Raw genomic sequence first — 12,461 nt, 5'->3', positions numbered from 1 at the left:
TGTTACCTTTTATTAGGTAACAAAAGAATACCTTACCTTACGATTGTTTTTCTTTTCATTATATTTATCAAACAGATCTTTTGTGACGTGAATGGCTTTTTGTCTGACAATTTGTGTTTTCATTTGAACTTTAGCAGGCGTAGGCAGGCGGTAATAAAAATCATATCTTTTAAAATGACTGAGTGGCAAATCATTAAATGCGTCTAAACTGAAGCTCTCTTGAGATCTGCTTATCTTGTTTTGGAGTCGTTGTTCGAAGACAATGAACAGGTGAAATATTGCCTCGCTCAACATCGTATATTTTAATCTGTGTCAGAATTTATGGTAATCTATCAAAAGGTTCTGGAGTTTTCCTTTGATGACTATCAATAGGTGGTACATTTTCTTGGTCAAGATGAGGCGTTGAGACTTCTGATAAAATAGTAGGTATTTCGGGATTCTGGAGTTAGTGCTCGAGGATATTTAAGAGCTAGTACGTTACCTTGATGGCCATCAGATGCTGGAGTTTCCGTTAAAATTGAAAGAGCAAAAGCTACTTCTAGTATCGCCTGTGAGCCTAACTGAGAGATTAACCTGCTTCTTGTGTCCTAGCTACTACCATTACGGATGCATCGGTTTATCAAATGAAAATTTCTCTAAATTGTCGTCAAAAGCCAAGGCGGCTTGGAAATGTCCTGACTGTAAAATGCCTCGAGCTAAGGGCGATAACACCAACACACACAGCGAAGACATCAGAGTTAGATTTGCTGGGTGAGCCCAAGGTCCAGGTCGACTTTTTAACCATTGACGAACGTCTTAATCGTTTCGAAGAGGCTTTATCGAGTAAAATAATCAATTTAGAGTCGTCATTGGCACAAAAACTTAACAAAGAGTTGACTTCGCTTCAGAGTCTAATAAAACAAATACCCGATCTTATCAAAACCGTCGAGTTCATGTCTAATAAATTTGACCAGATGCAAAGTGAAATCCAGTTATGGAAATCGGAAGTCATAACCCTACGTGCAGACAACACGAAGCTTCAAGATAACGTGCGTAATCTTGACAATAAAATGTTGGAAATTGAGCAGAGGGCACGGGAGTCCAACTTGGATCTCCAGTGTATCCCAGAATTTCCGAAGGAAAACCTTACAAATACGGCCATTCAACTTGGAAAAACTATCTCTTACCCGATTATGGAAAACGATATTATATCGTGTACCCGAATTGCCAAGGTCAACGCCAGCAGCAGTAGGCCGCGGTCTGTTATCCTGAAGCTGTCTTCGCCCCGCAAACGGGATGAGTTTCTCAGTGCATGCTTAAAATTCAACAAATCGAACCCTTTGGATAAACTTAACAGTTCCCACCTGGGTATAGCTGCCGATAAAACCCCTATCTACGTGTCCGAGCACCTCTCACAAGCTAATCGCAGTCTACATGCTACGGCGCGCAGCTACAAAAAGGAAAAAGGATATAAATATCTTTGGGTCAGACACGGTCGCGTTATGATGAGAAAGAACGATTCTTCGCCTGCCATATGGATTAAGAATAGTGACTCTCTTATGCAAATTAAGAGTTAGGGTGTAAATGGACTTTTATTCTCTGGTGTAGTGATTTAGCCGTAAATTCTTAAAAGGTTCTGTTAGCGGATTAAGTGTGTACTATCAAAACGCAAGAAGTATACGAGGTAAACTAGAAAGTCTTTACTTGAACAGCATGTCGTGCGAGTACGATATATGCTATTTATATGGACGTAAGTAAGGCATTCGATCGGGTCGACCATATGATCTTAATATCCAAATTGTATGATGCTGGTATTCAGGGAACTTTGCTCTCTTGGCTCTCATCTTATTTGTCGTGCAGGCAGCAGAAGGTTGTTTGTGGCTACGAATTAGATCCGTTCAGGGTTCCATCTGGCGTCCCACAAGGGTCCCACCTTGGCCCTATGTTGTTTTTAGTGTATATTAACGATGTGTGCGATAACATTAAATCTTTCAATTTCACCTTGTTTGCTGATGATTTGAAAATTTTTAAAGCAATAAAAACTCCTCTAGACTCTGATTCTCTTCAAAATGACTTAAATAGCATATCGAACTGGTATGCTAAAAATAAATTGCCTCTTAATATCAAAAAATGCCAACATATTCAATTTACAAAAAAACGTAACGCATGCCTCTTCAAACTTCTTATTATCTTAATAATGTGTTGCTTGACGAGGTGTATACTGGTAGAGACCTAGGTGTTATTTTGGATAAAAAATTGTCATTCAATACACACATAAATCAATTAATCAATAAAATCAGGGAGTTAATTCCACAGCATTGCCGCTTTTACTGTAAAGGACTCCGAATAACTGCGAGAGTTACACTTCACCATTCAACGCGCATTTTCTCAAAAAATTAAAGCACTTTAGCATCCTAATGGTGCTCGAATGATCGAAAAACGGAATTATCAAGGAGCTGCAGTTCGTGGGTACTGATTGACGGTAAACAGTACAAATGAATGCCAAGTGAGTCAGATACATCGATGATGGAAAGATCTAAATAACACGCTGCTCCGTCTAATATGAAATCATCATCCAAAATCTGCGATCAGATCATCTTCTGACCGTAATGCCCGTTCATCGTGACCGTAAGAAATTAAATCTGCAACTGAAAACAATCATAAATAAATCGGCGACACTGGCGCCTTGGGCAGTGAAATTGCCGTAGTTAGTTATGCATGTTAATTCCTTGTGACAGTTGACACAAGATCTTCCAATAGCTATGCAATCATTGATTGCTTCTTGTGTATGACGTCTTCGACAGACTATGGCAGAGAATTTTGACAATATTGACACTTATAAATGTTTATTCACGCCGATTTGTATAACCGCAGTCACAATTACTGTAGCACATAGAGCGATTCGATTTTCGGATGGACACTTGCCGATAACCACCTGAGGGGTTGCTACGGCGTCACCGGGGGAGTGGGGCGAGCCCGAAAGCTCGCCATGAGAAGAGCCCCAGGGCTCGACGACATCGGGGGGAGAGTGGGAGACGTCGACCCGAGGGTGCCTCCTGCGAGGGCTCTGACCTCGGCTCGGTCCGACGTTAATCTGAGTGTTGGTGGACTTTTGGACTAATCATTGTTTAGTCCGAACGCCCCCGTGACCGTGGTAAGGATCCACGTCCGGTTGACGTCAGAAATCGGGGCCCTCGTCTTCACCGGTGAAGACGCTTTGTTGGTTGTGTGTTTGCGTGCTGTTGGGACACATTGTCGGTAGTTATTTGATCGTAATAGTCGTAAAGGACAGGTTTCGGATAATTTTTTAAAATACGGGACTATGGTGGGAAGATCGAGGTCTCGGTGGAAATCTACGTTGCGCACGAACCATGGGCTGCCCGTGGCCATGCGCATGCGTGAAGCGGCCTCTCGGTTTGCCCGTGAAGAGCACCGCTGCGCTCTTCTCGGGGTTCACCTCGATCCTCCAGAGGCGGAACCACTTGCCCAGCAGGTGGAGCGCCTTTTGGAGTCGACTTGCTATGTTACTCTTTTTGGGATCGGTCGCAAAGAGAGCGGTGTCGTCGGCGCACGTAGAGCTAATTACTTTATTCAATAAATACTGTGCTAAGTGGGCAGCGTTGCACTCTGCGATTAAACGCTTGATGCCTCTAGAAAAGTTTATGACCGCATTTTTAAATATTGAAGCTTGTGTCTAAATATTGGCTCGGTGAACATAATGTTCTTTTAGTATCTTTTTTTGAAGAGTACACTCTGTGCCAAATTGATGGTAACACAATCTGACATCTGCAAATTATTTGTGTAGGCTCTACTTAACAGCAGGCCGCAAGGAATTGCTGAGAAAATTTAGTCGGTGCATGTGCAGTTTTTGAATATTTGATGAAATCCCACTCGTCATCATATCAACAGGTTCTGGAGTATTCCGTTGATGACCATCAATAGGTGGTACATTATCTTGGTCAAGTTCAGGCGTTGAGGCTTCTGATAAAATAGTAGGTGTTATATTTCCGGATTCTGGAGTTAGTGCTCGAGGATATTTAAGAGCTAGTACGTTCCCTTGATGGCCATCAGTTGGTCAGAGTTTCCGTTAAAATTGAAAGAGCAAAAGCTACTTCTGGTATCGCCTGTGGGTTGTAGGGACACAAGCCAGTCGCTCTAAAGCCACTCGTGATATTGCTGTGTGTCATATTTCGCCCAAACGCTTGAAATAATGATATTGAAGCGTGCTGTAGTGAGTTTTTTCTTTCTGTTTTGGTCAAAAAATTAAAGCACTTTAGCATCCCATTGGTGCTCGAATGATCGATCGAAACGGCTTTATCAAGGAGCTGCAGTTCGTGGGTACTGATTGACGGTAAACAGTACAAATGAATGCCAAGTGAGTCAGATACATCGATGATGGAAAGATCTAAATAACACGCTGCTCCGTCTAATATGAAATCATCATCCAAAATCTGCGATCAGATCATCTTCTGACCGTAATGCCCGTTCATCGTGACCGTAAGAAATTAAATCTGCAACTGAAAACAATCATAAATAAATCGGCGACACTGGCGCCTTGGGCAGTGAAAGTGCCGTACTTAGTAATGCATGTTAATTCCTTGTGACAGTTGACACAAGATCTTACAATAGCTATGCAATCATTGATTGCTTCTTGTGTATGACGAAGACTATGGCAGAGAATTTTGACAATTTTGACACTTATAAATGTTTATTCACGCCGATTTGTGTAACCGCAGTCACAATTACTGTAGCACGTAGAGCTAATTACTTTATTCAATAAATACTGTGCTAAGTGGGCAGCGTTGCACTCTGCGATTAAACGCTTGATGCCTCTAGAAAGTTTATGACCGCATTTTTAAATATTGAAGCTTGTGTCTAAATATTGGCTCGGTGAACATAATGTTCTTTTAGTATCTTTTTTTTGAAGAGTACACAATTTGAATGTGCCAAATTGATGGTAGGGCAATTTGACATCTGCAAATCATTTGTGTAGACTCTATTTAACAGCAGGCCGCAAGGAATTGCTTGGAAAATTGAGTCAAAAGCACACGTTGAATTCACGTTTAGGTGCACACTATCCAAACGAACTGATCCTGCTATGCTATATTGCCATTTAGAACCGGTGCATGTGCAGTTTTTGAATAGTTAGTAATAATAATAATAATAATAGCTTAAATATATTGGTTTTATCGGAAATATTCTTAACTGGTTTGATTCTTACCTAAGAGATAGACATACGACAGTAGTTTTGGGAGGCTTTGAATCCTCTGTTTCTTATATAGCTCGCTCAGGAGTGCCCCAGGGATCCATCCTGGGTCCGGTGCTTTTTAATATATTCATCAATGACATAATACATCGTTTTAACTCTGAAGTTTTGCTTTACGCTGATGACTTGAAAGCGTTTAGAGTGATCAACTCTTTTAATGACTCCTACTTATTGCAGGATGATCTAAATTGTTTAACTCAGTGGTGCATCGCTAACAAAATGGATCTAAATCATAAAAAATGCTATAGTGTATCGTTTCATAGAAAAGTTCATCCTTTTCAATTCGTGTACAGTATAAATGGCCATGATGTTCAAAATGTAAATTGTGTTAGAGATTTAGGGATCACCATCGACCATAAACTCAGTTTCATTCCTCATATTGATAATATATGTAAAAGAGCATCAAAAATCACTGGGTTCATTAAGCGTAGCTCCAAAGACTTTCGGAATTCGAACACCAAAATATTGTTATTTAACGCTCTTTCAAGGAGTCTCCTTGAGTATGGTTCAGTTGCTTGTTGCTTCTATGAGAATTGAACGAATCCAAAAGCGCTTCCTGCATTATGTAAGTTTTGGTGATAAGTTATGTAATATTAATTCTAGCTACTTTTCCAGACTGCGGCACTATAAGTTATTAACTCTATCTGATCGTAGAAAACTATTGGACCTTTGTTTTTTATATAGACTTTTTAATAATGCCCTAGATGCGTCTGATCTACTTTACAAAGTTTCTGTCAGAATCCCAAGGCCGTTCAGTCGTGTAAAAAATTATATGCCTTTTAAAGCTGCCGTCTCGAAAACAAATCTGGGGGTCTCAGCGCCTATTAATAGGTTGTTAACTTTGTATAACAGCATTAATAAAGTGCTTGACATAGACATAATAGGGGATAATCTTCCTATATTTAAAAAAAAACTAAAGGACCACTTCCTATCGCAATACGGTGGTACTGTTTAAACTTAGTTATTATTATTATTATTTTTTTTCCTTTACTCTTTTTTGTGTTAGTTTAGCTAGCTTATGTCTCTCTTAATCGTTTTTTCTCCTTCTAACTAACAATATAGTTTTTATTTGCAAGTTGTGGCAGTCTTTAAGTGGGTCTACAATATTACATTTATATGTTATTTCATTTTTTGTTTAGTTTTTAAGAGTTGTTGTTGTAACCTGTTGATTGTCCCTTAAATAAATAAATAAAATAAATAAATAGTTGATGAAATCCCACTCGGGACAATCATCCAAACTACGTTGGTTTTTCACGTTTTTTATTGGGTAAACCATCATCTACATGACCCTTTTTGCATATTTTCGTTTTTTTTTTTTTTTTTTTTTCTCTATTCTTTAATTGCTGTAACTCGGCAATCTGTCTTGTGACATTGGGCCGTTCGTTTGTGGGTTAAGGTAATTTTTATTTCTCTTTTTCAGGGTATCATCCATTGATGAATTTACCCTAGTAGCCATATATCAACTTATTAAATTTGGAATGCTGTTTCTCTTCAGTCGAGAGAAAAGAAGACTGCCGTCTCCTCCCAGTTGATTTGCCAAGTCGTTGACATTGGCCGCTAGTCGCCCTTGATACTTAATACTGTATGTCCTTATTTCCTCTCTGACTGTTTTAATATTTAAATCTTTTTGGATATTCTTGTTAGTCACATATGGTGGGATGTTTAACATGCTTCTCATGGCCTTGTTTTGAAATCTTTCCAGCATCTCCACGTTGCTTGTGCTAGCAGTACCCCAGAGTTGTATCCCGTAGGTCCAGATCGGTTTTATAATCGCTTTGTAAATCGCTATCTTACTGATGGGACTGAGTTGCGATTTTTTACCAGTTAGCCAGTATAAGCTTTTAAATTTCAGATCAAGCTGTTTTCGTTTAGTCCAGACATGCTTTCGCCACGTTAGTCGTCTATCGAGATGCATGCCTAGGTACTTTACATCATCGGCCTGCGGTAGTTCATCACCGTAGAGTTTCACCGGTGGACATGTTTCCTTGCGGAGAGTGAAAGTGACATGCGTCGACTTGCTTAGATTCGCTTTTATGCGCCATTTTTCTAACCAGGATTCGATCACGTGCAGGTGGGCTTGTAGGTTTAAGGAGGCAGATTCAGCAACTTTGTGTACTGATAATATCGCCGTGTCGTCCGCATATGTAGCTGTGGTTGTGATTTCTTTTGTTGGCAGGTCAGCAGTGTATAAGAGATACAGCACCGTACCCAGAATACTACCCTGAGGAATTCCTGACTCAATTTCGTGTAGTGGAGATGTTTCATCCAAGCATTTAACTTCGTAACATCTTTTGTGCAGATAGGATTTAAGAAGCCGGTAAAAGGAATGAGGAAATAACTTCTTAATTTTGTAAAGAAGTCCATCGTGCCAGACCTTATCAAAAGCCTGACCAATATCTATAAAGGCAGCAGAACAATATTGTTTATTTTCTAAGGTTCTACTAATCACGTCCACCAGGCGGTGAATCTGTTCCACGGTGTTGTGTTTAGGTCTAAAGCCAAATTGGTGGGTCGGAATAATCTCTTGTAGGTAAGGTAATAGCCGGTTAAGAACAATTCTTTCAAAAAGCTTTCCAACTACTGGTAACAGGCTTATCGGCCTGTATGATGATGTCTTCTGTGGTGATTTCCCAGGCTTCGGTACCATGACCACTTGTGCAATTTTCCACTGGCTTGGGAAATGACCTAACCGTATACAGGCGTTAAATATGATAACTAGAAGCATGAGACCTTTTTGGGGTAGTTTTCTTAATAATTTATCATCTATTTGATCGTAGCCTGGTGCTTTTCTTCCTTTCAGATCCTTTATTGCTCGAATGACTTCTTTCGGGGAACAGCTATTTAGCGGAAGGCTCATTTGAAGAGGGGTTTGGAGATATGAGCGTACTTCGTCATCGTGATTTAAGTCGGAACTGTCATGCGGTTTAAAAACAGATTCTAGATACTCAGCGTACTCTATAGCTTTTTCAATGTTTGATCTGGCCCATGTGCCATTTCGCTTTTTAATTGGTGGGATATGCTTGCTAGGACGTTTCATTTTTCTGGTCGCTTTCCATAGGGAATAGTCCGTACTTGATGTGGGTGCCAGTCTTGCTAAGTCACTCTGTAAAACATCATTGGCGAATGTTTTAATTAGGTTCTTCAATTTTTTAGACGCTATGTTAAATGCTTTCTTGTCACTTGGGTACCTACTTTGGTGCCAGATTTTCCGAAGGTTCCGTCTTTTGGTCACTTGCTCTTTTACTACTTTTGGGAACGGTTGTCCCTTGGTTTCAGTATTTTTTAAAGTTGGGGTTGACTCTTGTGCTGCTCTATGTATTAGGACGTTGAGATGTTCAACATTTTGTTCAATCTCTTGCTCTGTTTTTAGAGGTACTTTTAGATTAACCTGAGAAGATATTTTATCCTGGTAGATTTCCCAGTTCGTTTTTTTATTGTATATCCTTGGGACAGGTTTTACGAAAAATATTCTGCAACTATAATTTAGAATTACAGGAGTGTGATCTGATGATAAATCTATGCAAGATTCAACTTTTAAGTAATTGTAGCTTATTCCTCTTGTTATATAGAAATCCAATAAATCTGGTGTTTTGTTTCGGTCAGTTGGCCAGTATGTTGGAGTGCAGCATGATGCATGTCTCAGAGATAAGTTTTTCAGTGATTGAAATAACTGACGTCCTCTAGATGTTGTTAACCTCGACCCCCAGTAGGTGTGTTTGGAGTTCCAATCCTCACATATGAATCTTGGGCCAACAGTGGCAAAATATGCATTGAAATCAGCAGTAGTAATGGTATGCCGAGGTGGACAGTATACAGCCGAGATACTGGTTTCTTTGTTATTGTTTTGGACAGTAATTGAGGTTGCCTGAATTTTTCCCCTCTTCCTTCCGGATCCCCGTGCAAATAAGACGTGTTCACTTTGTTTTTATGTTTTAAATTAATTTGTTAATTTATATTGCGTAGTAAAAATTTGTGCCAAATAATCGGACAGCATAAAATCTGAAGAGCCGCGTAGTGGAATTACTTCGGCGTCGCCCACAATACTGCTGTATTAACTGGAACCAAGTTTCGAGCCGTATGTACATAACGATAAGCTTCCAATTATAAGGAGCATTTTTACTTTACTTGGGACCAGGCGGGATCAACTTATACTGGACGGAAAGCAAAACTGTATGAAATCGCCGATAATCACCAAATAACGTTGACCCCTCCGTGGCGCCGATCAACGAACTGTCCTTTCTACTCTTATATATTTCTGAACGCCTGGTACTCGAAGCTGCGCACGCGCAGTGATGCCGCTAAATCGCGCGCAGCCGAAAAAGGATCATGCCTCTTCTTTATCTTTAGAACAAAATCTTACTGATACCGCCTTGGACCAAACCAGTAATGAAACTATTTGTAGTACACCAAAATTCACTATACGCAATCTGAAAAGGAGACGTTCTGAGTCCGATAGCGATGTTAAGAACTTCATTTCGGAGATGAGACTAATGTTTCAGGAATTACAAGCTAAGCAATCTGAAACCATCGAAAAATTGTGTTCCACAGTTGATGATCTTCGCTCTTCGGTCGAATTTTTGGCTGAGAAATACGACTTGCTTGCTTCCAAGTATGAAAAATTGGAAACGGACCGTAAGGAAGATCTTAACCATATAAAAATGTTGGAGGATGCCCTAGAAAGAACAGAAAAGTCCTCAAGGGCTACTTGCCTAGAAATAAGAAATATACCGACACAGAGCGCAGAGTCGAAAAATAACCTATTAAACACAGTAATCAACACTGGCAAGGCCCTTAATTTAGATATCCAGCCACACGAGATTAAAGACGTTTTCCGTATTAAAACCAAAACCCTAGACAGAAAAACCATAATTGTCGATTTAACAAGCGTCATATTGAAAGAAAAGATTATAAGCGCGGTCCGCAGGTTCAACAAGGGACAGAATAAATTAACGACTGAACATCTAAAAATCCAAGGGCCCGCCAAGCCTGTTTTCATCTCGGAAAACTTGACGACGAAAATGAAGAGAGTGTTCTTTTTAGCTCGTGATTATGCCAAAACTAATGATTTCAAGTTCTGCTGGGTGTCGCACGGCAGGATTTACTTACGGAAAAGAGAGGGTGGTCCGCTTATTCAAATCTCTGGCGAATCCGACTTATCTGACCTTAAGAATCAAAAGTGACTAGACTTTCAAACAGTAACCCAGCATCTTGGAATCATTGGCTTCGAATTTGAGAATATTTCTTTTATAATTAACTTTTATAAGGCTTTCTATTGTATCTTTGTGCTTTTCATTACCATAGTTATTTCACACACTTTTTACACATACACTTCATACGCACTACTCGTCTTTTACACGACATTTATGCAGCAACCATCCATAAAGTTTTTCGCCTCTTCTACTCTCAATTTTTGTTTGTTATTTACAGTAACAATGTTAATAAGCAAAAGACCGTTTCTAGAGTATCCACGGAGCCCTATTTCTGAGTCTTCTGTTACTTCTCCAGTGTTAATATTTTACTTACATAATGGATGACATCCTCAACATAGCAAAGGATATAGAACTGATAACAACATCGAAATCCATGGTATGTTCCCCTGATGAGACTTTACTTCACGTGACCAATCCAGCCGAATGCTTCAAAGTTATGCACATAAATATACGCAGTATTAATTGCAACTTCGATAGCTTGCTGGTTCTGTTACATAGAATAAATCACCGCCTAGACCTAATAGTTTTATCTGAATGTTGGCTAAGTAAGACACCGTCCATTCCCCCCTTAGATGGTTTCAATGCCTATGCTTCATCATTTAATAGCCAAAATGATGGAATCGTTGTTTATATACGATCTAATATGACCCATGAAGTCAAAACCACGAATTTAATTGATGCAAACAGTCTCTCGATAATAATCTCTAATTCCATCGCTGTAATCGCCATATACCGCTCCCCATCATATAAAAACCTTAAACCTTTTTTTACTAGCCTTGACTCAGAGTTAAAGCTCTACAATTCTTATAAGCATGCAATACTCGTTGGTGACCTAAACATTAACATTGCAGCTGGTAATCGTGATACCTCTACTGATGAATATCTCAATATGCTTGCTGTGAATGGAATGCTACCTGCACACAATCTACCTACAAGACTCAATAATTGTCTAGACCATGTTATGTTTAGATCCCCAAATCCTGTCACCACTCTGGTTTTGGACACCTTCATTACTGATCATGCACCTATAATTTTATATTGCAATATCAAAACAAGGGCTCAATCTATAAATCGAACAACTCAGAAGCTCGATATCAAAGGCGTGGTTACAAACTTGGAACAAGCTGATTTTTATCCGATACTCAACTATTCTGACCCTAACAAAGCAGCTGTTTTGCTCATTAATACAATTTCTGATGCTATAAAGGCCAATAGTCATGCTTTGGTCATCCCTAGTAAAAAAAGAATTATAAAACCTTGGATTACCCCCGGCCTACTGAGATGCATTCGACATAGAGACAGCTTATACAGAAAATCAAAAAAACAGCAAGACAATTTAACTCTTAAAGCTACTTTTGTTCGTTACCGTAATTTCTGTAATAACATCCTCAAGAAAGTTAAACAAGAATATGAGCGTAATGAATTTCAGAAGGCTAGAAATAATGCTGGAAAAACTTGGCACATGATTAAGAAAGTTGCTAATCTCAAACAAAAAGAGTTTACCTCCTCTGAGTTGCTAAATTTGTGCAGTAATCCAAATGATTCTGTTGACATGGTTAACAACTATTTTTCCAATGTAGGGGCAAATCTTGCAGAAAAAATCGTTATACCACCTGGGCTTCCAACGAATGCAGCCTACTCTCCCAACAATAGTTCCTCAAATGCTATGGCATTACTTCCAGTAGACTTTGATGAAATAGTAGATGCAATACGTAGTCTCAAAGACAAAAGCGCAGTGGGTTGGGACGGTATTCCATCTGCAGTTATCAAAGCCGGTGCACATGTTCTCATTCCAATTTTACAACACCTTTTTAACTTATGCATTTCTCAAGGAATATTTCCCACTGCTTTCAAAAAAGGCGTTGTGCACCCTATTTACAAATGCGGAGATAGAGGCAGTGTCACAAACTATAGACCAATTTCGGTACTAACATCTCTGTCCAAGATATTTGAAAAAATACTGAACAAGAGGCTGCTAAGTTACATCAATCGAAACGGCATATTAT

General features: G+C 39.4%; 2 protein-coding genes across 2 annotated transcripts; both read left to right on the top strand.

Annotated features, from left to right (window-relative positions):
* The first annotated feature begins 623 nt into the window (after positions 1–623).
* LOC120636274 lies at positions 624–1,556 on the top strand. Its single transcript, XM_039907682.1, has one exon. The coding sequence runs from the start codon at positions 624–626 to the stop codon at positions 1,554–1,556; it is 933 nt and encodes a 310-aa protein (XP_039763616.1).
* A 7,895-nt stretch (positions 1,557–9,451) lies between these two features.
* On the top strand, positions 9,452–10,725 carry LOC120636341. Its single transcript, XM_039907773.1, has one exon. The coding sequence runs from the start codon at positions 9,538–9,540 to the stop codon at positions 10,423–10,425; it is 888 nt and encodes a 295-aa protein (XP_039763707.1). The 5' UTR covers positions 9,452–9,537; the 3' UTR covers positions 10,426–10,725.
* Positions 10,726–12,461: the final 1,736 nt, after the last annotated feature.

This window comes from Pararge aegeria, chromosome Z, assembly GCF_905163445.1.
Source record: "Pararge aegeria chromosome Z, ilParAegt1.1, whole genome shotgun sequence".
NCBI lineage: Eukaryota > Metazoa > Arthropoda > Insecta > Lepidoptera > Nymphalidae > Pararge > Pararge aegeria.
This window is presented reverse-complemented; position numbering and strand designations above follow the sequence as displayed.